At 41.0% G+C, this 27,022-nt stretch overlaps 1 protein-coding gene across 5 annotated transcripts in view; it reads right to left on the reverse strand.

Moving 5' to 3' along the window:
* Positions 1-3,786: 3,786 nt before the first annotated feature.
* TUB (TUB bipartite transcription factor) overlaps positions 3,787-27,022 on the reverse strand; it is a 120,016-nt gene continuing 96,780 nt past the window's right edge. For all 5 annotated transcript variants that reach the window (XM_081918520.1, XM_081918518.1, XM_081918521.1 and 2 more), the window contains 8 exons: positions 19,004-19,165; positions 17,045-17,166; positions 15,575-15,766; positions 13,850-13,962; positions 12,443-12,557; positions 9,071-9,169; positions 7,578-7,749; positions 3,787-6,419 (listed from right to left, as the gene is read on the reverse strand). In XM_081918520.1, coding sequence (XP_081774646.1) covers positions 6,286-6,419; positions 7,578-7,749; positions 9,071-9,169; positions 12,443-12,557; positions 13,850-13,962; positions 15,575-15,766; positions 17,045-17,166; positions 19,004-19,165 — 1,109 coding nt within the window. In that variant the 3' untranslated portion in view covers positions 3,787-6,285. The remainder of the gene's footprint in view (positions 6,420-7,577; positions 7,750-9,070; positions 9,170-12,442; positions 12,558-13,849; positions 13,963-15,574; positions 15,767-17,044; positions 17,167-19,003; positions 19,166-27,022) is intronic.

Genomic DNA, 27,022 nt, shown 5'->3' on the forward strand with positions numbered 1-27,022 from the left:
TTTTTAGCAAGTTATCCATAAATTTAAAAGGTGCTCTTGATAAACTGGACAGAAGATTTAAGATATAAGTACAGTGGTACCTCAGGTTGCATACGCTTCAGGTTACATATGCTTCAGGTTACAGACTCTGCTAACCCAGAAATAGTGCTTCAGGTTAAAAACTTTGCTTCAGGATAAGAACAGAAATTGGGCTCTGGCGGTGCGGCGGCAGCAGGAGGCCCCATTAGCTAAAGTGGTGCTTCAGGTTAAGAACAGTTTCAGGTTAAGAACAGACCTCCAGAACGAATTAAGTACTTAACCCGAGGTACCACTGTATATGCTATTGTGGTATTTTTATGCATTCGCTGTTTTATGTGATTCGCTGTTATTTTTATTGATTATAGATTAGTAATTCTTTATTGTAATTGATAAATGTAAACTGTTTATTATTTGCTGCTGTTTAATTTTACTGTTTACTATTAGATCTTAATGGCTTATTCAATATTTGATATAAGTTGTTTGTTTTAAGGTTACTGTGACATTTTTTATATCAGATCAGATTGTTACTATTAATGTTTGATGTTTTATTATATTTTTATATGTTTTGGAAGCCACCCAGAGTGTCTGGGGCAACCCAGTCAGCTGGGCAGGGTATAAATTAAAAAATATTATTATTATTATTAAAAATGCAGATTGCAAGCATCATCTTAGCATTTACTTCCGATTCCACAGAATGCTGCTTCCAAAGAAGAATGTGAAAAGTTAAACCAGGAGGGGTTGGAGAAGGAATTATAGCAGAAAAGGAGGTGAACTTTTATTTCTTTACCCCCACAGGAGTCCACCTACAGCCTAAGGCTTGGGTCCCCACAGGGACAGGGATGTGCATAAAAGTGAGCTATGGAATCTATTTTCCTTTGCTAACAAAGATGACTGCTTTAGTTTGTAACGCTGTGCACACCTATTTGGCCATTGAACCAAGTGGGAATGAACCTTTCAGTGTATGCCTAGGATCTGTGTGCAGGGCAACCTAATTCTTGAATGGACTATCAAATATGTTGGGCCTTCTGCAGTTTTTACTCTGTCAGAATAATGCAAGTCAAATGAACAGGTTTCTGTGTAAACATGGTTAGGTTTGTATTATGTAAGTGCCTTCAACTAGTGCCTCTTTTCTTTTGGAAGTGATTGAAACCGGACACAACTCAGTAGCCTCTAAGTCAGATTTGTAGAAGAAAACCAACTACGCCAAGAGTGGCACCCCATGCTTGCCTACTCCCTAGTATATTTAGGGTGGCAGCCTCTGGATAGGCAAGCAGTTGCAGCATAACTTTTAGTAATGTCAGCCCTTGGCGCAATATAGGTGGGGCAGAAATAGAATATACTTTCTAGAGTGTTTTATAAGTCGGCTTTAGTTTATTTGCCTTTCATTTTCATTCTGCATGAGCGACAGAGCCTTGCTCACCCTAATCCTTTATTTCTCTGGCATTTACACAACAATCACCTTGATATTTCTCTGCTGCTAGAATAATGGCATTTCTAAGAATAACACTGTGTATGTTCTTATATGGCCAGGATATTGCATTTTCTCCATATTCAGAGGATTGCATTTGTGTCTTGGATGATGCTGTACACCAGCTACATGCACGAAATATGGGTTTTGTTGTGGCCTTAGGTGCTTTTGTTAGAAAAGCAGTCTCTTTTTCGTGTGTGTGTGTACAGGGTGGGTCCTTTAAAAGAGGCCTGTGGATACAGAGTACACATGCTCCACAGGGCCTCTTTTAAAAGATTCACCCTGTATATATATATATAAAAAAAATAAATCCTGATTTTCTTTGTGAACATGGTTACCATTTAGTATGCCCTGCTCCAAAAAGCGTTGTTCTAATCCCAGGTATGTGGAGAGTGGCTGTAGTTTCTCAGTGATGAGGAAAACAACTTCGCTTTGCACTCAGGTAGAGCACTGAGGCTGGCATTTGAGACAGGTGCTAGGGCCAAATGTCAGCCTCAGTACTCCACCTGAGTGCATACCGAGTTGTTTTCCTCATCACTGAGAAACTACAGCCACTCTCCACACACCTGGGATTAGAGCAACGCTTTTTGGAGCAGAGTAAAAATTCCAGGAAGGAGGGAGCCCTGGAAGTGGTTCACCCCCTTTGAGAACTTAAGTAACTGGTACCCTCCCCCCCCAAAAAAAAACCCAATTCAGTAACATTCTGCATCTAAACCTGGATACCCTCTTAGCTATGATGTTTAATAGCCCAAGAATGTCTGCTCCTTTCTGAAAGTGCCATGCTGGTGCCCAAAGCTTCACCTTGTGGCAGAACATTCCATTTATTAATCATGCACAATCATGAACAAACAGCTTCAATTTCACTGGCTGACCCCTAAGTTCTGGTAATGTGGGGAGGCATCCACTTTTCCCCCCATTCAATGCATAACTTTATAAACCATCTTGCCCAGCCCAGCTGCCCAAACACTTGACATATTCAAGTCCTCCTAACGAACAAGGGTGCTTTAAAACGCAGAGATGTAGATTCTTTCGCCAATTGAAACACCTTTTTCTCCAAAGCGCTATCCTTTATGCTGATTATTTCCATAAGACTATTTGGTTACTGCACTTATGGCCTTGCTCTTGAAAGTTCCCCAGAAATGACAGACACTGTGGATGTTCTTTGAATGTTCCCGACAGGGTAGAACAAATTCTTTTCTACTGTCCATTGTACAACAAGTTACATAAAATGTGTGCTATCCCCTTTTTTGGGTAGTTTAACATCATGGCACAATGAAAATATCAGATTCTATCTGTCTGACATCAACCTGGAAGTAACTGCAAGGGTGGCTTGAGTTTTTGTCAACAGTATGTCTTCGAGTGGTGAATGGCACTATTTAGCAGGAAGAAATCCCAATGAAAATCCTTATTATATATTTTGCATGGCTGTTTATTCGTATATATTTTAAAATTTTATATATGGATGTTTTATGATGGCCTAGAATTGTAATGCCTAATGAAGGTTTGGCGGAGTAAGTAAGCTCTTCACAGTTGTTTTGGTTTCCAGCCACGGGGGAATTTTTTAAAAAGCCTAATTTGCTGCTGTGAATCTTGCTTCCCTCACATGCACTTTGATAAGGTGCCCCTGAATCCAAATCTCTAGTAATCTAAAACCTGAAACTCTTTGGTGCTTAATGCATGTCTTTTTCTGTAATGAATGATGGTGGGAAAAGACAGCAACAATTCTCCCTATTTAGAATATTTTGATAACTTGAACAAACTCTCACTCAAGTCTTCCCAGCTACTCACTTCGGAAAGAATTGCTACTGATAATCCCACTCTGAGGCCCCTTTGCCTTGCTGAAAGTATCTATGAAATAAAGGCATTAAAAAGCAACAATAATTCCAATGCACACTTGAACAAGGAAATCCACTTGCTCCCTTCTTTGTAAAAATCTACCTCCTCTGGGGGGCAAATACACAGAACATAATTATCTGAATATCTAAAATCACACAGTCCAGATGGATACAAACTCTCATCACAGCCGCGTCCTTGGATCTTATTTTCTTATCATACAAATATTTGGTAAATTGGAATAAATGCCTGGTGGGCTGATGGTCACGTTTCTGAGGCTGCAACACTCTTTCTCGGAGAACAGGTCCACAGAAATCAGCCTAAGTCTAATTCTTCTAATATCAATCTGCTCTTGCTTTAAGATTAGTGAAGGTATGCTATTTAAACAACTGACGCCAACAAGCAACATTAGAAGTTATTTTATTTCACTGGTCAATGAGGATTTTTGAAATTAGGTTGTATTTAAAAAAAATTATGTATGCCACTTTGGATTTTTTCTAAATATTAAGTGGTTTATAAATACATGTAAATAAAAAAACAAACAAAAGAAAGGCTTTTTCCCCAGCAGTTTTTCCTCTCTCATGCCATGTCCTCTCTTTAAAAAAAAGGCTAGCTTGACAACTATGTTGCAATCTTTGGTGCCAGGTAAATGTGTTATTCTTCACCTAGGCATTCTAACATTGCAATTTTAAACTGTTTTATTATTGTATATGTATCATGAAACAATTGCTCCTGAAATCCTAAATATGGTGAAGACTGGCATATAAATATTTAAAATAATAATAATAAAAATGTTGAATAAGGCTCTTTTGGATTCTGCCATAAAGCTCCTCTATCAGATTTTATGTAGAGATCATTGGCAGAGTTTTGCGGTGGGTTTTTAGCTAATCCATAATCTGAGATCCCGTAAATCTCTTTCCTTGCATATTGCATGGCCACATGAAAGTATTTCACCACTCTCATAATCGTCTATCATCCAATAGAAAATGGAAATTCACTGGGTTGGATGAATCCTTATGCTGTGTGAACTGTCATTATATTAGGGTTTCTCCACATCTTGGGGCATGGTCCCTGCTTCGTTGTCATCCAATAATAGAATGCTAATGTGTATTGACTTAGGAGGGGAGATTTTGAAGTATTTCTTGCCCACTACACAATGACATACATCCAAAGTGAATCCTGGTAACCCTTGTATGGGACTGGTGGTGAAGCTGTTTATTCCCAGCCTTCTCTTGATATGGCCAAGAAAGATTGCCTTCCTACAACTCGCATGGAACCTTAGTTTCTCCCAAGCTGTGTGCTTTGCCTTACTGCATTCTCCCTCTGAATCTGAACCAAAGTGGTGAACCATCCTTTCAGGTCCATTTTGTAGTACCTTTTTCTGAACTTAAAATACAAGAAATTAGGATATTCAACATCCTGTACTCTTCTGAAACATTTTGATCTAGTAATTAAAAGGCAGCATAGTATATATTTAAAACTGGGACACTTTAAAAAATAAATTTGCATGCCCGCCACAAATTTTCATGTCCACTTTTGCGTGTAACCTAAAATACACTTGCACAGCAAACTGGCTCAGTCTCGGTAGGTGGTATTTTCACATCAATGTGCAACTTAATAGTCCTTTCTATGAAAACAGATACGTGGACAGTATCAGTCACTGTAGGTTTAGCATATGGTAATTCTAGATTTTGTCCTCAAAAGGGCAGGACATATTTTGTAATCGTAACACTTTGCAATAGCTGCATTATCTTCTAAACAGCTGCCACAGAGGCAGTTGTCTGAAGAGGTTTTCGTCCAAGTAACTGAGTGCCATACAGAACATATGGAGGTGACCTGAATCTAGCCAGCTCAATATTGACAATGTTGATGAGCAGCAGCTCTTCAAGTCTTCCAGCCCAGCTCTTCAGAATCTTAAGATCAGAAAAGTGAAACCTGCAGACCTCTGGGTGTTGCTGGACTACAAACCCCCTCATCCCCAAGCATTGGCCATGCTTGGGAGGTGAAATCAAGCAAAACCTGGAGGGTCACAGGTCTCACAACTCTGTGTTTACTGAATGTGCCACAGATTGAACCCAAGGCATCATACATGCAAACTGAATGCGTGCTCTTGATGATAACAGGAAGTTCCCCAGATATGACTTATGAGATAACATAATTTCTAGCATCCATATGGCAATTTTGCAAGACTGCAGATTCTCTCCTTTAAAAATAACAATGACTTTGCATTTGAACATAAGGTTTAAATTAAAACACGTCTATAAAATGACAACTTTGCTTACAAGTGACTTGTGCAACATTAATTTGTGCTTCCTGTTTCTCTCTCGCCCATCTCCCATCATGACTAAAAATTCATCAGGCCCCTCCCACGTAAGCAATATAACAAATTAAGTTTGGTCTTGGCCTTGAGACCAAATGCTACCTTCATCTCTGGGTGCGTGTGTGTGTTTTTAAAGTGCATCTTTCCCGTGGTCTTGTTTCTAAAGTGGGTGATGTGAAGCACTCAAGGAATTTAACGCGATCTTGAGGTATGCTTACAGCCTCTGAATACTTCTTAAATCTAAAACCAGATTTGTGTTGCGGTAGCTGTCATGGATTTAGGAAAGAAGAAGAAAAAGCACCACTCTCAGTGGTGTTTTCACTTTAAGCCATGATACCGTACCTCATGGCACATCTTCATCACATAACTGAGGACATAAGATAGGATTTCTATTTACAGATCTCTGATGCCCCTTCCAGAAAAAAATAGAGACTAGATGGAAAAAAAAATATTTCCTGAAAGTCCTGAATTTTAAAATATTTTCTCTCCAGCAAAAGGGTTGGTCCTTCAAAAAAGCAAATGTTACCTGCCCCGTTAAAACATGAAACCAGTGATGACACCAGAGAAAACCTGGAACATCTCTTTACTCCTCCTTCTTCTGGTGGCATGTAGTCCTGGCGGTAGTGAGGCTCGGATGTAAGCTAGTTCACTCACAAGCCAGCTTGCTGTCAAAACTGGACAGGGCAATAGCAAAGGCTTGAAGTGCACACATTGGGTAGTTGTAGTCCATAGTGAAAATATCTTCTGCCACACGGCCAAACTGCATCACAATATAGTCAGCTGAAAGAGGATGGGGGTGGGGAGTAAAGAAACACAGTACAAGGATATCAATATAAGGTTCTGTGTATTGAGTGTGTGTGTGTGTGTGTGTGTGTGTGTGACACTAACTTGCAGTCCAAAATATAAAGCAGGGGAAGATGAAAAATCATTTTCACCACCCAGATTCAATGAATTCAGCCTGGGAGACAGTTTCCTTTAGAGAGCTGAAAGGGGCATGATTGAGATGCTGGCCAGCTGTGAATTGCCTGGCGCTTCCTCTCATACCAAGGATGTCCTCATAAAGGGCAGATCCAGGAAACAGAAAAAGGATACAGAGATGCAGATGAGATGAATAGAGAAGCGGAAGGCAGCTGCAGCAATCAGGAAGAGACGGGGCAAAGCATCCTTCTCCCCTGCCCCCACCTCAGCTCCCCAGCCTGCTACCCTGACTGAACTCACTCTATAGTAGCCTTTCCCAACACCCTTAGCTGGGGCACTATCTGCCTTCACTGTTAATCCTTGCCAGCCAGGCAAATGTTAAGGGGTGTAAGTCTCCTCTCCCCATAAACTGTGGGGCACATCACAGTGTAGCAAAGGCCTTGATCCCCATGGTGCGCATGCTCATTCCACTACCTCTGTTTCAGGTTTCATCACTTTTGGTGGCCATATTAAAAAAAAAAAAGCAACCTACAAAACCTATTTAACTAGCGGCAACAGTGACAATAGCAAATGAATGTGTACACTACCAAAAGCTATACCCTCCCAACATAAATCCTTCCAACTTTCTCAAAAACTAGTACATGCTCGGACTAAGTTCCATGGTGAAGTCAAATTGCTCGGTGTTGGTTAATTCTGTGAACTAGTTATCAATAGCCATCCCCAGCCTGGTAGCCTTGAGATGTTTAGGACTATACCTCCTGTCGACCCCTGCCAGCGTGGCCAATGGTGAAGGATGGTATGAGCTGTACCCTAAGATATCTAGAAAGCACCAGGTTAGAGCAGGCTGCCCTACTTCCTCATCTTCTGTGTCAAGCCTTTATATCCACAGAACGGTTAGGGGACTGGACACTGAGCAAAGTGTATCAAAAACAGAATCTCTCTCCCTCTCCCTCTGTTTATCAGATTTCAGACAAATAAACAGCAATTTCCAAGCAGTTTTGCTATAGCAGCTGTACTTACGATCATTATCGTGAATAATTTGAAAATTTTTCACTGAGGCCTGTGTCACGCGACCATGGAAATTTAAAACGTAAGACTGGGTGTCATCGTTCCAGACTGGAGTTTTGTTGTGCAGCTCAATGACACTTTCTGTGTTTTTATTCTGCCACCTTGCAAGGAGAGTTTCATGCTCCTACGAAAGCCAAGGAAAAGACATCATTTTAGCAAAAGCCCACTTTTTACTTTTGGTTTATGCAACATCAGAATGTGCCCACCCCCATGCCATCACTCTCTCAAAAAAACAGTCTTTACATGCAGCCCCCATATCTGTCTGCCCACACTTCAAGGTCAGGTGCCAATACAAGTGTCTCCTTTATTGGTGATGAGATTGAAGACCATGACAGAGAGATAAGTGGCTTTTTTATTTAAAGATTTCATATATTAAATATGAATCAGGGAAACTCCTGAGATACATGATTTAAGCTAACATGACAGCTTCTCTGTATGCAGAGCTGTAGCCACTAGTATCTTGTGCAGACTGTATTTGCTAAAAAAGAAAAGCCACCTATCATTCAGAGGCTCCTTGTTAATGACCCATTCTCACAACCTCAGCAAGCATGACAGCTTTTATGTATGCAGATGTGAGAAGCCACCAGTACCGGGCGCAGAAGAGTGGCAACCCTGACAGCGAGCACAGAGCTCTGTGCACTGAATTTTACCATACCACAGTGAAAGCAGCTTTTTGCAATGCTCACGGGGTTAAAAGTCCATGACAACACTTAAGTTCCTTGAATTCCTTGCACCGAGTGTTGTTGTCAACTAGCTTCCACTCAACTGTAGACTCACTGAAATTAATGGACCTAGATTAGTCATGCTTCTTAATTTCAGTGAGTCTACTATGAGTAGAAGTTAGTTGAATGTAGTTATCTCTGGATATGAGCTAAACATGTCTGCTTCTACACATGGAACTTAGAAGAAGAAATTGGCATAGGCAGCTGCAGCCATGAGAATATTATTGACCAGCACCTTGGGTAAAGATCAGATCACCAGATCACCTGCAGTAATCACCAGATCACCTGCAGTAATCACCAGATCACCTGTAGATCACCAGATCACCAGATCACCTGCAGTAATCTGTGAAACTCAGATTAGGAACCTAGCACACCGTACTAAGACAGAACTTTGAGCTCAGTAGTCTCTCTGTTCAGTGTTCTCTCCTAATCTGGAAATGCCAGTGATTGAATGTGGAACCTTTGGCATGAAAAGCATCTGTTCTATCACTGCTTTATGGCAGCTAGGTTTTTTGTATCTCCAGTATCCCTCCTCCACAGCCTGAGATATTTACTTTTATTTTAGATATTTAAATGTATCATCATCAACAACAACTTGTCTTAGTATACACCCTCCCACACACACTTGAGACTCATTATGAAGAGGCTGGCAAACCCTTAGCTTAAACAAATGCGCCCACAGTCATTGCAGGTGAGCTAGTTTTACTGAGAGGAGTGACTTACATTGCGTGGCCTGATGGAAACTCTCTCATGGTCCATATTCATCCCTGGTATGATGACACTCATCTTACGAGGACCTTTAAACCCCAAAACATTTGTTTCCTGTTTTGAAATGAATAGGAGAAGTCAGTCTTTCCAAACAAATATCACTGATGATAAAACAGTAATTAGCCTACAAAGGTGTTGCTACAAAGCCACCCCACTGTTGGCCAACAGAGTCCCAAAATATTCAATTTTACCTTGTAAGTTCATGGGGAAAGGGAAAATGTAGGCTCTTCATAAAACATACTTTAAAGTTTTAAAATGTGCAGACACTTCAGCACCGGCTACAGCTCTGCACTACCCAACAACAAGTATCATTAACAAGAACGCAACAAGTGGCTTTTGACAGTGTATATTTTCAGGACCCACCTTATTTTTATGATTGCAAGTTGTTCTAAACTGTTTTTAATATTGTGTTTTAATGTTGCGACCCACCCAGGGAGCTTAGGGTGAAGAGCAGGTAATAATAAATAAATAAATACTTTTATATAGTACTTCCGTGTGTTGAAAGTGCTTGGCCTACATATCTTAGTAACCCTTACAAAGGCCCTTGCAGTAAATCACCTTAAGCTACAGTGATCTCAGAGTGGTGAGACAGTGAGAATGAATGGGGTGGGTGAAGAGAGTGTGACATAGCTCCCATGCTTCTGGCCAGAGTGAAAGACTTCCTGGTGCCTCCTGAGTGCTTCTTCGCAGCTCCCAACTACTTTTGTTTCTTGGGCCTGGACATGAAGGAGTACCAAAGGGATGAACTTGCACCCAGTGAGACAGAGGAGGCTGCAGCAGGAGTAGGAAGAGGAATTCTTCCTTTGGCCACTATGTACAGCTTGGGTTTCCTTCTTTTCTACCATCATGTTGCAGGCAAAACCAGTAGATGATCTCAGAGGCTATATGTAGCCACTTGCCCTACTACCAACCAAGCTCATGGCACATGTAAGATTTAAACAGGACTGCATAGTCGGACTAAGTCCATAGGCATCAGCTTCTCCTAATGTGACCACATGCCCCTCCTAATTCACCGTGGAAGGGAGGCAATGGAGAGGTATCTCCTCTTGCATAATTTTGTCACTTCTCATTCATCTGCTGGCAACTGGTGCTCTACTGGCACCCAGCACACACAAGCAGGTGAATGCTAACCCATTATCACAGTTGAGTAATGTTATGTGCACAACTGCAAAAACTGCATACTCAGTTGCACACACTTATTTCAACGGTAGTAGTACAAAAACGGTTGGAGCACTGCAGCCCAACTTGATAACTGAGGTCCATGTCAGTTTTATGCAAACTAAATTGCACGTAAGTGGTCAAGAGGTCAGCAACAGACCATTTCTCACTAATTGTTATATTTCTAAGGACTTGGCTGGAATCTTTCTTCTGCTGCAGTTCTAACTGTGACCATTAGGTGCAGCTGTAGATTTATTAATCAGCAGCAGTGCCATTTCTGTAGGACTGCCTTGTTTTAAAAGCTATTCAGGATCCTGGGTTTTCTCTAAAGTCACGAGTGTTTGAAAATGCTATTGGAAATGTACACACCTAAGACTTAAGTGAATATGCATTTTGGGGCCACTTCTGATCCGATTCAGCAATTTGCATAGAATGTGGCGTTTTGGGGACATCTCCTATGCACACAGGCATGGGGATTTTTTTTGTCGGAATTGATTATCCACTCATGCAACTTTTTTGCGCATAATCCTGTGAGGTGGACTGCAAAACCATGCACACATTCTTCCACAGATATGTAGCCAAGAATGCTCCCAAATGTGGGCTATAATATACAAAATGACCATGCAGTGTATGATCTTAAAAGACATCTGAAGTGCTTTACTCAAATACCTCTTGAATCCCAGCATGGTGGGAAAGCAATGTGTAAATACAATATATTAAACAAACAAACTTTTGTGATGAGTGGTTCCTGAGTTTCTCAGTCTTTCTTGCTTCCAGCACGTTGCTGATCTTAATACAAAGAAGCTTGCCCAAGGTACAGCAACCCCCCCCCCACACACATTTAAGCACTTTCAATATATGTGCAACCGTGCACAAGCACATCGCACAGAACCTGGAAGTGACCCAAAAATGTCACAAAAAGGAGCAGAACAAAGTGTTTGCAGGCTTTTTCAATGGTGTTTCAAACATACATGATTTCACTTAAATGTGCAGTGCCTAGGACCATGTAAATGGGGGGGGGGGGGTTTGCCTGCATAGGACTTAATCTGATGCAAGCCTTTGCCTTGAGTGTCCATTTTAAATATCAGGTCTGAACCTAATAACTTATGAAAGAACTTTGATCATTTGCAGAGAGAGTCTTTCTTTCACCCAGGTCCTATTCATTTAGAATTAAGGGTGATGGTTTCCAATGCACTGGAAATGATTTGGAGGCAGGCCAAGCACCTCTCATTTTATAAATTGAACGCTGACTAGGATTTCTTTTCTGTAATATCTGGCAATTGGTTGTGAATCTACTGCCAACCTTTGGCTTTGCTTGTGCAACTCAAAGCAGGCTGGATGACTCAGACACACAGCGGAACCAGCAGTTTGCTTGACCCAGGCACAGCAAAGGAGCATGTGATCATCGTGAGCTAAGAGCATTTTGCATCTTGTATATCAGATGCTCATTTCAGCAAGTCACATTTGCTCCAGGGAAGTCTAGGACTTGAGCAGAAATGGGTCATTTGAGGGTAAAGAAATCCCGAGTACATCTGTGCTGGGGTTGGAATGACTCATGCAAACAACATTCACTATCATTAGCAAATGGATGCAGATATTCTCAGTCTTATGGCCAGAATGAATCAATGGACACAGCCACCAGTACCATTTACTCTGGTTTTACACCACCTCTGATTATACACTGTGATCTGTTTTTGCATAAGAGGCCCAGGTGTCCAATAATGAACCCCACTCTTGCACAATTTATTTACCTAGACTTAATTTAAGAGCATCAAGGCCAGTGCCCATTTCTCACTGAAAAATCTGCTCCTAAAGGTAGTCATAGTTTCCTAGAGGCACTTGGTCACAGCACATGATGCCAATGTTCCTCATTTGAACTGGATGGGGGAGCATCTGACCCCCTCAGTTAAAAGAACTACACAAGACGGCAGAGGAATCATTGGACATCCTCTTATTTTTCAGCAAGTGTGATAGCGGTGAGGAAGATGCGCTGGGAAGACAGTCTGAGTGCAGCACCAACCAGGCAAAAGGCATCACTGCTTTCTCACTTCCCCCGATGGGTGTCCCTGATTTAGGTATGGGTGTGGGTCACAAATGTGTTGAATGGTTGGTACAGCTTTGCATGATTGATACCTTACTGAAAAACGTTTGCTTATGAATGGTACTTACGTAGCAAATAGCAGCTAGCTCCTGGCGCAGATTACTTGCCTCCAAGCTCAACGTTGTTTTCATTGGGTTTACTCCATTATCATACACTGTAAACTTAGTCCCCATAAGATTTGATCTATTAGAGAGGAAAAACAATGGATTACCTTCATTGCCTGCTACTGATTGATTATCATCATTTGTGCCTTAAGCACTCAGAATCTCTCTCTCTCTCTCTCTCTCTCTCTCTCTCTCTCTCTCTCTCTCTCTCTCTCTCCAGTGTATCTGGGACATCATAATCCCAGAGAGTGCAGAGGTTCTGGAGGTTGCATACAATGAGGCATGCCAGATTGAGCTACTGTTACTATAAGACTCTGAAATGAATTTCACAAAATCTCAGAAAAATGTATCAAGGCTAGAGATATGATCCCATGTGAACCAATTATGAAGCCTTCATAAAAGCATACTTCTCTCCTGAATCAAATCATGCAGCATTAATACTCACCACTATCATTAATACCTGTATCTCCCCTCTCCTTCAAAGAGCTCTGGGTAGCGTACATGACTTTCCCCTGTTTATCCTCACTATAATCTGGTGAGGTATATTGGGCTGAGAGAGATGTGTCTGCTGCTAGCAAGCTTCATAGCTGAAAAGGAGTTTGAACTCAGGTCTTCCTGGATCAAGTCAACCACTTCCTCCACTATGCCCAGGAGTGGCTCGCCCAGTGAGAAGAGGTAGGGGGTGAGGAGGCCAGCCGAGCACACAGGTGGGAGTGATGGACTGGGTCGCAGCAAGGGAGGGATGCACAGCGACACTGTTCCTGGGAGGGTATGACTTTGGCTCTTTCCCATCTCCTGACTCTGCTACAGTGGCACTTCTATCTCTCATTAGCACCCTTCTTCCCAATGCTCTTGGGAGGACAGAATGCCAGTTTCCTTGCCATCCTTTAATCACTTCAGCTTGTGTAAATAAAAATAGTAGTTAAAATTAAGTAAGGGGATAATTAAACCAAGTTATTCTACAGGCATTCTGAAGTTACTACAGTGTGTGAATGGACAGTAAATAAATAAATAACAGGAAATCTTTTGACTCCGTTATGCAAAATAAGGAACAGCTTGATTCTTTTGTGAATTGCTGTCAATTGCGACTTTCCATCAAGAGCTAAAGAAGGTAGGTAGGAATGTAAACAGGGACTGATATCAAACGTTTGCTTTCAGTGTTACCACTGGTATCCTGAATCCCAAAATGTTTATCCGATTATCTTAGAATATACCCTAAATCAATGATGGTGACCCTGTGGCCCTTCAGATGTGACTGGACTCCAACTCCTGTCATCTTTTATCACTGGCTATGCTGGCTGGAGTTGGAGTCTAAGAACATCTGGAAGACCAGAGGTTCCCTGTCCCTGCTTCAAAAATCTAAACCTTTACCTTAGCTTTCCAATGAAACTCTCTCCTCCTCGTGACAGGTCTGTAGGGTCAATGGAGATGAGGTAATTTGAGGTTTTGCTCTTCTTTCGCTTTCTTCCAGCTAACAAAAATACCTAAGGAATTTGAAAGTGGAACAAAACATCACACTCCAGGCAGAATCTGATAGAACCACCAGAAAAAGAAAACGGACTCTAATTTTCCTGGGGTTTAGTATCATCAGCAAAAATGTAGAAGGCCAAAGGGAAAGTTAGCAGAAAAAAAGGGGGGGTGTAAAAAAAATCAGCAGAGGAAACTACTTCCTTCGATCCATTATTTATGGTTTAAATAATTAAACCTAGTACACTTTGTTAAATGTTTAATTTGAGCTTGAACAGTTTCCTTCAAGTAAAAGGAAAACAGATGCCAGTTTAGGTCAGAAGGGTAGAGAGTCCAACTACTAATCACTTGAAGACTCCAAGCATAATGACTTCTAAGGACAAAGTATAAAGTAAAAGACAACTACCTGAAGCCGCGTGGGAGTAAATATTACATTACCCTTTTCCCAAGTTTCCCAATACAGTGGTACCTCGGGTTACGGACTTAATTATTTTCGGAGGTCTATTCTTAACCTGAGTCATGCTTTCGCTAATAGGGCCTCCCACTGCCGGCGCCACACAATTTCCATTCTCATCCTGGGGAAAAGTTTGCAACCCAAGGTAACTACTTCCGGGTTAGCAGAGAGCTTGTAACACGAAGCGAGTGTAAGCTGAGGCGTTTGTAACCCAAGGTAGCACGTGTTGCTAACACATTCAGAAAGAAAAGAGAATGCAAGCTACTCAATATCCCAAACCAGGGTTGCACTTCCCTGAGGTCTAATGAGCTGACCTACTGCTGCATCTTATGGACCCTTCTCTGGGAGCAAGTCCTATTGATTTCAGTGTGATTTACTGCTGAATAAATATATATAGGATTACACTTCATGTACTTCTGTACAATTTGACCATCTACAATAGGAAGCTGATTCCAGACGTCAAGTCAGCTGCATGGACTCTTGGAACTGATATTCAATGGCCACCACATGGCAATTAGAAATGTGTGAAACTGCCCTAAAATGTTTACCATCCATATCTGATACAAGAAGATACATGTTTTAAGAGGCCGCTCCCCATTCCACTCCTTGGTACTTTTGATTATTTGCATATGGCTCAAGATTAGATTGCCTCACTAGGAATATCCTAATGAGGCACAGCTTCTAAACATCTCTGTTTGTATACAGTTAATAAAGCAATTAATTTCCATGTTTAAGAGTGTGTCTTATGACACTTAGGACTGGGGAAATACTTGAATGTAACATTTTAAGGGGATGAACAAAACCAGTACAAGCTCAGAAATGAAATGTTAACATTCAAGTAGTTACTCAATAATCACGTATACTATTCCTAATTATGAATAATGCAGAGAACATAGAGGAGTTTGGTCTCTTAACAGGGCAATCCTGTACAGGTCTACTCAGAAGTAACCCCACTGAGTTAAATAGGACTTACTCCCAGGAAAGATTAAAGCATATTGTTATGTTATTTTTTCTCTCTGCTTGCAGGTTATAATGTACTCTCAACTTTAAGCATTCATATGTTGGGGATGAATGGTCGAAACTCTGGGTATAGGGATTTTCCCACTTGTACAAGCTTGTTTCTGCATGTTTTCTTTTGCTGTTTTATATGCAACCAGCAAGATCTGCTTTATGACCTTTTTCCCATCTTCCCTTTCCAGGTGGAGGTAGTAAGTAGGGTACATTCCACGGTCCATTCCCTTCTTGTCCCTTGTGATTCGGCATTTGACAGTAACACCCTGAGGAGCAGGTCTCACAGCAAACACCTCCAGGTCGTCTACGTCTATGACGGGGTTGTTTGTCGAAGGGCTAGGCCCGGAGGCTGACTCCTAGGAAAGGAAGAAAAGCGACCATGTGCTTAAAAGACAGGCACAAATTTGCTAACAAATTTATTGACAGCTGCACGAATTATTATAGCTAGGAAATGGAAGGGCCAAGCAGAATGTAAAATGGAAGAATGGTATAAAGAGGTATGGGATATGGCTATTAATGATAAATTAACATGTGCTATTAAGGTAAGATGGGGAATATACAGGAGAAATGATTTTGAGGAGATATGGAAGGTGTTTGTAGAATTTGTACTGTTAAAATGGAAAGGGATCAAACTATTGCAAGAGGTGTTGAAATTTTGGGAGGTTGGATAGTTACAATGGAATGGTCTCAGTGGTGGGGAGCACATTTTTATTTTATTTTTTTATTTATGATTACTACTTTGTCATTAAAAAAAAAAAAAGACAGCAGGATCCAATCATTCTAAAGGCAAGCAAGAGCAGAAGTGTGGCCCTGCAGGGTCTGCGTTGGAAAAGGGGATGCACCTGAACTGGGCAAAAGCCAGAATGTGGGGCAATATGTCCTCACTGAACCATGGAACTATAGAATTGTAGAGTTGGAAGGGACCACAAACATCATGTGTATCAAAGACCATGTGCTGAATTGACAACATTGGAAAAACGGGGTTTTCCAAATGGTCGATGAAACCCAGGCGCCAGTGTACACTGCAATCCTGACCCTATCAAGTTCTGATGAAATGTTAATATTCAATGTACTCAGCAGGACCTCTTCCTGACTATATGTAGTTAGGATTGCACTGCCACTCAGAAGTTTGATGAGGGCAGCCAGCCAGGCAGAATAGCTCTGACGCAGTTTCTCATTGGCCCTGTGCCTTCAGTCATAATTAGGAAAGTCACTCTACACTGCTACTAAGGGAGGGGAGAAAGTGGGAAACGTGCGGCATTAGTCAGCAATAGCCAACCGTTTGATCTGTTTGCCACACAACAGCTTGTGATCAGGAGCAATCCATATGGGACAAGTGACTTTACAGCATATCCTCCAAGTCTCACAAGTAATGTTTGCCCACCACAATGTTGCATAATATTTGTTATGTTGTTTGTGCTCATCACTCTTGTCATATGACAAATGCTAAGTTTGCTTCCAATAGAGCCAACAGCCCAGTGGAAGTACGGGATCTTTTCGCTATAAAGGATTTTAAGAGGAATCTGTTTGGATGGCTTTAGTCTGAAGAATACTACTGTTTCTGGCAATTGCACTAGATGACTCTTGACAAATGTTTGAACCATGACCTGGCCTCACCACATCAGAGTTCTCACCTTATTTGATTTCTTGCTTGTTGCAGAACCTGGTCGTGTATTACTATTCAACTGTGATGAACTTGAGCTGTCTTCATCCTCCTCGTCCTCCTCTTCATCAAAATTCATGCTACTTGAAATGCCTAAAGGACATCCATCACATTTACAGATTTAAAAAAGGCTTTTATAATACTCAGTTTGAATATACATCTCAATTGCTATGATAATTCCCTGATTTTCAGAGATGGCATACTTCTGGTGACTGGATTCTGGGTTTTTACAACAGAAGATGGAAACTTTCTTTTTATTGTTATTATTTATCATTTTTATTAGTCGTATAGCAATCTGAAACACGTGTAATGCAACAAATAAACATTAATACAGAATAACAAGAGAAGCTGTTCGTTTGTTTTCCATTAAAGTCTTTTGCAGCAGGAACCTATCTTCTTTCCCTTTTACAGCATCTTTCTGCACATTAACAAATAGACAGAAGGCTGATTTAAGCAGAATATTTATCCAAACCATGGGTCAGGGCAGGACAATTCTTATGCCCATACTCCATAGCATCACCATCCTATATTTCATATGTAAATGGAGATGCAAGTACATGACAAAAAAATGATCAGGGTCACACCCATGGAAGATGTTAGAGCAGTCTTCCCCAACCTGGTGTCCTCCAGATGTTTTGGAATACATTTCCCAGCACAACTGTGTTGGGTGGAGCTGATGGGCGCCTTATTTACAAAACCTCCAAGTGGCACCAGCAATGCCAGTTCGGCAGGTCAAAGTGGTCAAGAAGGCAGATATGAGGAAATATGTAGTCCAAAACACGGGGGGGGGGGACCAGGTTGGGGAAAATTATCTTAAAGACTTGTGTTTTACCGTCTCAGAACAGAAGATGTGCCAAGTATACAAGGTCTTTAAACTGCAGAATGGTTGCAGTGTGGCTTCTGCCTATCAATTCATTGCTGTTAATGCTGCTTAAGGACTACCGTAGGCTGCTAATTTTCATATTGTTACAGTGACATAACCGGTACTGACAGCGTCCCAGAAACAGAATGCTTGCTATAATGTAAGAAACAGTTGTACTGTCCTTTTGACTCTGTTCACCGACAAGGAAAATTGAAATCTAAATGGCAGAATATTTCCCAGTAACTAAAGCTGCTGGTGGCATATTCAGATTAGAGAATCAAACAAAACAGTTGACATTCTTTGCAGGCCTTGTATTTCCTGTACATTTTTATATTTTCAGGAAGTGCAAGTTTGGGGGGGGGCATTTTCTGGATGCCTCACAGGGAACAAACAAGCATTTGTTTTGTGAGCTAAATATTAGCTGATGCTGCCACCAAAGAATTTGAACAGAATTAAGTTCAAACAAGAGCAAAGCAATTGGAAGAAATAGTTGCAAGCTTTCTGCACAGTATTTTAGTAATCCCCTGCTGTTGTTTATAGCTTTTCAATAATTAACTGATGGGGGTGTGGAGGAATACAGTGAAAGGGTTGCACATATTCTCAATATCCACAAGGGAGTCTATTTTGCACTGGAATGGGTTACCTTGGAACCTTGACTCAATGAGAACCAAGCTAGTCCTTATATCAGTAGTATTAACTAGCCATACTCTGGCATCTATTTTGGGGAGCATATTATGAATTGGTTTTTAGTAAAAATAAAAATAAAAAATCACAGTTTTCTGGAGTTGGAAAGGACCCTGAGGGTCATTTAGTCCAACCCCATATAATGCAGGAATCTCAAATAAAGCATCCATGACAGATGGCCATCCAATCTTGAATGATGGAGACACCACCACCTTCCAAGGGAGTCTATTCCATTGTCAAACAGCTCTTGCCATCAGAAAGTATCTCCTGATGTTTATTTGAAATCTCTTTTATTGTAACCTGAATCCATTGGATTAGATGACCTGTAATCAATCCGAGTAGAACCAACAGCCAACAGCATGAGCAAGTTTCATGGTTCCTTACCTTTCTTCTGCATTGTCAGTCTAAGGTCCTGTGTCCCTTGTTGACTGGTAGCTATTGTCTCACCATCATCCTCATCTTGGCAAGCCTCTCCAACAGTAAGTATTTGAACTTGGCTGCCTACTTCCTGTACATCATCTTGAAAAGCGGCCGGACCATCAATTCCTATCAAGCAGAAAAAGTCAAACAACAGTGTCACTATTCAGAGACAACATGTGTTTTTCAACTTTTGACCACGGCATACCTAAGAAGTCAAACCTGGCAGCCATCTTTAGGTATATTTAAATAAGAAACGTAGTTTTCGTACAAAAGAGTGCTTGCTTCCTGTTGCTTCCAGGGGTCTGGCTCTGGATCAGTTAGCATGAAAACTGTTATCTAGAAGAGTACTGAAAGAGCAATGTTATAGGAAGTCCTTTCACAGAGCCCTTGCCTTTAGAATGGCACCTCAAGTGGCCTAAAACTACCATTGTAACCAATAGAGATTGGTCACATCCTGCGTGGGCTGCAGGAGACCCTGGATAAGAGGCAGGCAGTATTAGGAAATGGCTGCCCATGCTTTTTTTTCTTGGCATGAGGAAGAGGCATGTGGAATTATCACTGCTTCCTGCCTGACATTTGGAGCTTCCAGGTTCATGGTAGGCAAAGACAGAAGCTGCTTTGGCTGTAGGTTGGGGAGGAATGGATTGAGTGTGTCACCTGCCTGCACAGCCACTGGATATGGAAGGCTAGCCCCACCCACATAGCTGCTTAAAAGACCACAATATGGAACGGCATAAAACAAGGATTGGATGCGTTCTGACAATCCTCCAAACGAAACTCAGAATCAAAATGTAAAGGTACCTTTGAGAAAAAAGCTTGCTATACTGACAGAAAATCAAAACAAAATAGAATTATATGCATTTCAGCTTCTGATTTTATGCTTGCATGTACAAAATGTTGTGCTTGTGTTTACTTATTTGTCAGCCCTATAAAAATCATTTTTGAACTGATATAAGCTGTAATATTTCAATTTCTTTGCATAATGGTTTACATGCTTCCTGTTCTGTGCGGTTCAAAATTAACTACCGGAGACAGAAACTGCAGAGCACTAGGCAGAATTGGCTACTATTTCAAAATGTCAATATTTTAATAATGTCTCTTGCAAAGACGATCAGAAATGGGGATGGGGGGGGGAGCAAATCAGAACTGGGCAAACATTGCCTAATTCCCTCCTTTGCTATTAGCATTAATTTGCATCATGCATTTTACTTTCCTGTGACCACGCAACTTTATTATTTCTCACATACTATCTAAAGTAAATAAAAAAATGTTAATGTTGAATTTCTGCACACTAGAAATTGGCACTTAAGAACTGGCAACAAAGAATTAAATTGGCACAAAAGTGCCTTATGCTTACACTGGTAGAATAAGCCTGCAAAATGTATGCAGAAAAGCTTTTTAGGGAGACAATTATGTGCACTATAGCCACAATAATTCTGCAAGTAACTAATGAAGCAAAGGTAGCCATGGGAACTAATTCATACTTTACAAGGCAGATTTTCCTTGCAGTTCCCTTTAAGCACTTTCCTTTCACTGGATATTTGCCTGAGACAGAGCACTGCATAGAATGGGCCACTGGTGTGACTTAGCATAGCAATTAATTGCAATGGTTTCGCACACTCATTAAGCCAGGCATCTTCTCTGCACGGTGAGAGAACAGACATGCATACAATGTAAAATGCGGTGTGGGTGGGTGGGACACACGTGTGCATCTGTTTCTGTTTGTGCCCAACTTAAGAGGGGAAAGGGTCACACCATCAAACACAGAAATGTGCCACCCGTACCCTTTAACATACTAGTTATGCACCAATATGCTGATTCCCATCCAGAATGTCATAGCCTTCATCTGAAGAGCGCTATCTACAATTTAATATCCAGAGGGATTCTAGAGTGAGCATCACTTATTTATATATCATTTATATTTATTTTCATGGGGGCTGCTGCTGAACTGTAGCTTTGATACAGTATAATTATTCTTTTATTGTTTTTAATTGCTTTGGGTGGGCATTTGCACAGAAAAGCAGCCTAAATAAAATATTTAAAAACAAATACATACATAGGTTTTGTAGAAAGGCAGTATGGCTACACAAACAAACATTTTTATTACAGATAGGTAGCCGTGTTGGTCTGCCATAGTCAAGACAAAAAAAATTCCTTCCAGTAGCACCTTAAAGACCAACTAAGTTAGTTCTTGGTATGAGCTTTCGTGTGCATGCACACTTCTTCAGATACACCCATTTTTATTGCTCAACAGTGCAAACTCACACATGCTACTCAAAAATAAGGCAAAGCAGGGAGAAAATGATTACAATCATCAAACTAGCGATTAAATCAAAATATTTGCAGCAGAAGGCAATACAAAACAGTGGATTAGAGCTACAGATAGGAGTAATTCTGCCAATGGCGCTCTTCTGTGTTGTACATGAGCTACTCGAAGAAATTGTGTGGCGCCGAACAAGGCCCTGCAGAAGGGTTTGTACAACACCCTGGGCTAGCACTTATCTTGGGACCTTATGCAAGGGATCACGCAATGTCTTGTACAAACAGAAGCACACCTCTGCATTTCAGTCCTCATAAAGGAATCATGTGGTAAATCAGTCTGTCTATCTATCTAGATATAAGCAGAACTGAAAAATTATAGCTATGTGTTAGATATTTCATGATGACTCCTAGATATGTGTGTGCCTCCCCCACGAGAGGTCCAGACGGTGGCAACACGAGAATGGGCCTCAGGGGGAGTCAGGGGGTTCTAACTGCATCTGTCCATCCAAACAAGCAAGAGACATGACTACAGATCCAAAACACATTCCAGCCAGGAAAAGGCACCTGAGGAGGGTGCAGAGCAGGGCCAATGAGGGCCTCAGCCAGGGGATAGGGGCCCAAATCCAGAGGCCCAGAGCCTGGCGGGCCAGATTCAGGCCCTGGGCCAGATCTTCCCCATCCCTAGTGAAGGTACTTTTTCCTGTTGGAAGTCAAAATGAAATTGTGTGTTCGCGCAGTTTCAGCTCAGCCGTAATAATGTATGTAAACCTACAAAGAAAGCCAATAGGCCTCATCGGATGTGTAGTTCATAGCTCTTTCCCCTGGGATATTTATTACATTCAAAGGCCCAGTGTATACAGCGGAGTCACATCTGCGCATTAGAATTCTGAAGTGCTGCTGAAAAGCCCACATCATCGCCAACCCTGCTGGAAAGTTGGCACTGCTATACATCAAAGAAACACTGGCCTGCTTTGAAATTAAGAAGAATGATAGGAGGTTAGGAGTAAAAAGAAGACACCAACTCTTTTTTAAAAAAAGACAACTTATTTTGAAGTATAGCTAACCAAAATGACACTGTAAAGGCTTTCATTTAATCCAAACCATGACTCTCAAGAGATTCACATTTGAAAAGTGAACAGGAGAAGTAGCCAGATAATGATCTGAATTCCTTGCTCGTTTAAAAAAACCCACCTATTTCTTTGGGAATAGAGCCTATTTTTAGATAACTCTTACCGACAATTGTGTAAGGAACACGGCACAGTTAGCCTTGCTTCATCTGATCTGTCATCCAATGTCCCTTTTTAGCAACTGAAGTTGGGCAAAAGTTTGTACCTTATTCTTAATGAAGGCAGATAAATCCTTATAGCAGATTGAATGATTTATGGTTACTAACTTTCCCAGTTAAACCACAATCCCCTGAGCTTCTGATATTCAGAGGTATACTGCCTCTGAGTCTGGAGGTGCCACAATCAGATGCTGAGGACAAAGAACAGGGATCACCTAATGCTTCCAGAGGCATCTTACTGCATGGTAATAGAGAAGTTTCAGAATGCATGGAACTGGTTGGGTCTAGCAAGCCTATTCATGTCTATTCAGAAGTACCTGGTAAGACTCATTGAGCTTAATGGTACTTACTCCCAGGTAAACCTGTACAGGATGGAAACCTAAGGCTTTCTGCAACTGGTTTGGATAGGAGACTTCTGCTGTCCCATCTCTATTCAATTTATGTTCACCACCTCCTGTATTATTATTTTCTCTCTCTCTCTCTCTCTCTCTCTCTCTCTCTCTCTCTCTCTCTCTGTGTGTGTGTGTGTGTGTTTGTGTGTGTATGTGTCTGTCTGTCTCTCTTACCCATTACTAATATGTTTACCTTTGCCCCATGCATACCTTCCTAATTCTGTCACTTGGTTTATTTTTAATAAAGTTTTGCATACATACAGCAAGCAGCAGTTCTGGGTAAACCATTTTTATCAGGGAAGTGGTGGTGGCAGGGAGACCTAACCCTCTCTCCCACACCATGGTCCCAGTCTGGATCTCTCACACAAACACACCAAAATATTTGTGAAGAGATTCAATCATGGATTTCTATTGTCTTGTCTGGGTTTGATCATTGCTAGATTATTATTTTTTAAAAGTTGGTTTCTTCTTGGATTTGGCATGGGGCTCAACTATTGACTAGACTTCTGTTAGTAGGGAAATTTCCTTGATGGCTCTTCTGGTACAATACATCTTTTGCACTCATCCCTTTTGGATAGTTGCCCTGAACTTGCACCCTTAAGGAGGCAACCTGGCAACAGTCATTCTAATTCATTTCTGCATGTTTCTGAGGTAAGGCATAAATGTCAGAGGGAATTAACAAATTTGTTCTGGTCTGGATGTGCCCTTGAAGTTGGGGTACCATAAAGCTTGCCCCCATCTTAGTTGTTTTAAATAATAAGAACATGTCCATTTGCCATAGTAGAGGGAAACTACTGTACTGGAATTGAAATCTGCTCAGTTACAATTCTGGAACACCACTCTTGGGATTTCAAGTGTGCATTTTAAGCAGTTTACAGCTGCTTAAGGAGTTAACAAGTTTTCTTGTTGTCTGGATTTTGTCATTCCCTGTTCTTTCCAAAGTAGCATGCTCACGACTGAGTTTGAAATAGAACTAATTTCAGAAATCATAATCACTACAGCTAAATTGCTCTGAGGTCAAAAGGACAATTTTAATGTGTCATCTTACATCCATGGCCACAACTAACTGAATTTACAGGACTCCAAAGCATATATTTAATCGGCGATCTAGCAAGGATGGCGTTATAATCATACAGCTGAGACAAGGTAATGTTTGTGCTTGAAAATTATTGCAATTATTATTTTCCTGCCTATGAAATGGAGACTTAAAAATAGAAGAAGAAAGCAGGGTTTCTATTAATGTGCATTGTGAGGGCTGGATAACCTATCCTTAATTCTAATGAGAGCTTTTTATGCACCGCACCAAAGCAATAGCTCTTTATTGGCCTGTAAGTACACAGGGAATGCAATGACCCTACACAAGCAATTAGCTGCATCCAGTAACTAACCATTTCTCTCTCATTTTATGAAAGTGCAGCTTCATTATGCCTAATATTTCCCTGGTGTTCATCTTTATCACATTGTCCTGAATGCAATGTCATCAGCCACGAAGCCACTCAGAAAACCATCGGTTTTTACATTTAAGGTTCTGCATTCAGTTATTACAAGAGAGACTATGAGTACTGCTCATGTATAATTCAATAGTTTACAGCTCGGAAAATTAGCTGATCATTCATAAAACCTGGTCTACTTTTAGCCCAACGAGATTGGCCTTACTATGAAATGGGAGTCTTACATCATCTAAATGCATGAAAACCCTTTCGGAACATGCTGTTTCCGAGTACAGCTGAATTCTAACAGCACACCGCAGGGTCCCGCCAAATAGGGGATACACTACATATGATATACAAAATAAATTTTGTGATTTTTGTGCAAACTCGCAGCCATTAGAATTCTACCAGTTACTGAACTCCCAAACTACGCATTCCTACTGTATCTGTAAGTTATCAAAGTGAACTGTGACCATAAATAAGTAAATGGATACCAAAAGCAAAACCGTGGAAGGGAAATTCCCATTCTCTTAGATCCTAGTTAACAGTTGTGGGGGTGAGACATTTTAACTGTGGTGGGGAGGACTCACTATAGCATGTCTGGAGCTGCACAAGCAAGAGCCCTTTTAAAACAAATGAAGTCTACTAATCAGGTGACTTGTGGGGATAATAAGGATTGTGGTGGGGGAAAATAACTGAGCAAACAGCACAACGTTAGCTCTCTGCACAGAGCACCTGATGCTGGCCGGTCCACAAAGATGCAAGACACATGGCCTAGGGCCCATGTACCTACGGAACCGCCTCTCTTGGTATGCCTCGCGGAGGACCTTAAGGTCCACAAATAACAACACTTTGGAGGTCCTGAGCCTCAAGGAGGTTAGATTGGTTTCAACTAGGGCCAAGGCCTTTTCAGCACTGGCCCCGACGTGGTGGAACACACTGTCACAAGAGACTAGGGACCTGCGGGACTTGACATCTTTCCGCAGGCCTGCAAGACAGAGCTGTTCTGCCTGGCCTTTGGTTTGGACTCGGTCTGACCCTTATGTTTCCCTCCCCTTATGGTCTTGATTTATCGGCTATTTTAAAATGAGGCTGCATTTTAAATTGCATTTTAACCTGTATTTTAAATTGGTTTTTTTTCCTCACCTCTCTTTTCCCCCTATTATGTTTTTACTGTGATTTTATTGGTGTTAGCCGCCCTGAGCCCAGCTCTAGCCAGGGAGGGCGGGGTATAAATAAAATGTATTATTATTATTATTATTATTATTATTATTATTTGCCTACGCACATGCAACCTCATTTGATTATGGATAGAGACCTACTTCCATGCAGATAGAAGCCCTCCTATCAACTGGAGCAACTGAGACACTAACACGCAACTGATATATAATAAAACTAAAATGCTAGTCCTATCCCCAAGATGTGTGAAGAAAAATCTCCAGAAAATGTTTGCATAGTTGTTGTTCTTCCCTTCTCCACCTTTTCCTGATATTAGACTGTGAAATTTTAAAAACCAGGAACATGAATTATTAGCCTGATGTGTGGTTTGATGCTCTTGAGCAGATGGGGGCTACTCTGATGAAGAACATTGGTCAGGGTTGGCAGAGGAATATGCCCAAGGAGCCAAGTCCAAAATGTATTGAATATTAAACTTTTTATCCTACTTCTTTGCATCCTACTCCCCCACCCCCAAAAAATATCTCGCTGCCTGAAAATCTCACTGTCAAAAAACAGAGTGCAAGTTGAGGGGAAAGTCCTAAAATATTTTACCGAAACCAAAAATGTTAGTTACAGTATATACATTCGTTAATATTAATACGTAAGCTTAATAAAAATAAATACATTCAAAACAACACGTAGTTTCTAATCTGCTCATACTTAAAAGCACGGCTTGTTGTTTTAAACAAAAATCACAAACATTTGTCTCTAAATTTCTTTGAGAAATACAGACTAGGCATTCACAGTTCTTCCTCATTAAGCGTGGTATTATTTTTTAATCAAAACCTTAAATCCAGTCCAGTTGAGGTAAACACTACTTTCACAGACAATATAGTTTTTTTAAAAAAGCTAATTAATTGGGTCTAGATTTAATTAATTAGGACTACAGCCATTTTGACCCAGAACTGCCACTGCAGTGAGAGAAAAAGCCACACTGGAGAGCACCTGCAGCACTTGGCTCTGTCCCGAGAGATTTGTAAGAGGGGCCTTTCATGACCGAGATACACAAAAATCATTCAATCAGCATTTTGTATGGGCGATTGTATATAGAGTTAGAGAATACACCAGCGCTTCAGCTAAAATGAATAGCCTTTTCAAATTCAGAAATCAAGTGAGTGCTTGTTTCCTAAACCATGCCAAGTATAATCTCATTCCTCTGCATAAACTAGGTAGATTTCCAGATAATCGGAAGATTTTGGAAAAGCAGGTGTGCTGCCTATACAGGGTATCTCTGCCTTCTGGTACACTACGGAAGACAGCACTTCGCAAGTCTGCATTCCTGATGCACAATTTTTCAAGGCTGGGGTATACAAACAGCCCCTTCTAGATACAAGTTCCAGACCAAGGGCTTAGCAGAGCAGCATGGATAGCACAGTTGAAAAAAGGGCCAGCAGTA

The sequence above is a fragment of the Podarcis melisellensis genome (assembly GCF_964234715.1).
Source record: "Podarcis melisellensis genome assembly, chromosome: 1".
In the NCBI taxonomy this organism is placed as follows: Eukaryota; Metazoa; Chordata; class Lepidosauria; order Squamata; family Lacertidae; genus Podarcis; species Podarcis melisellensis.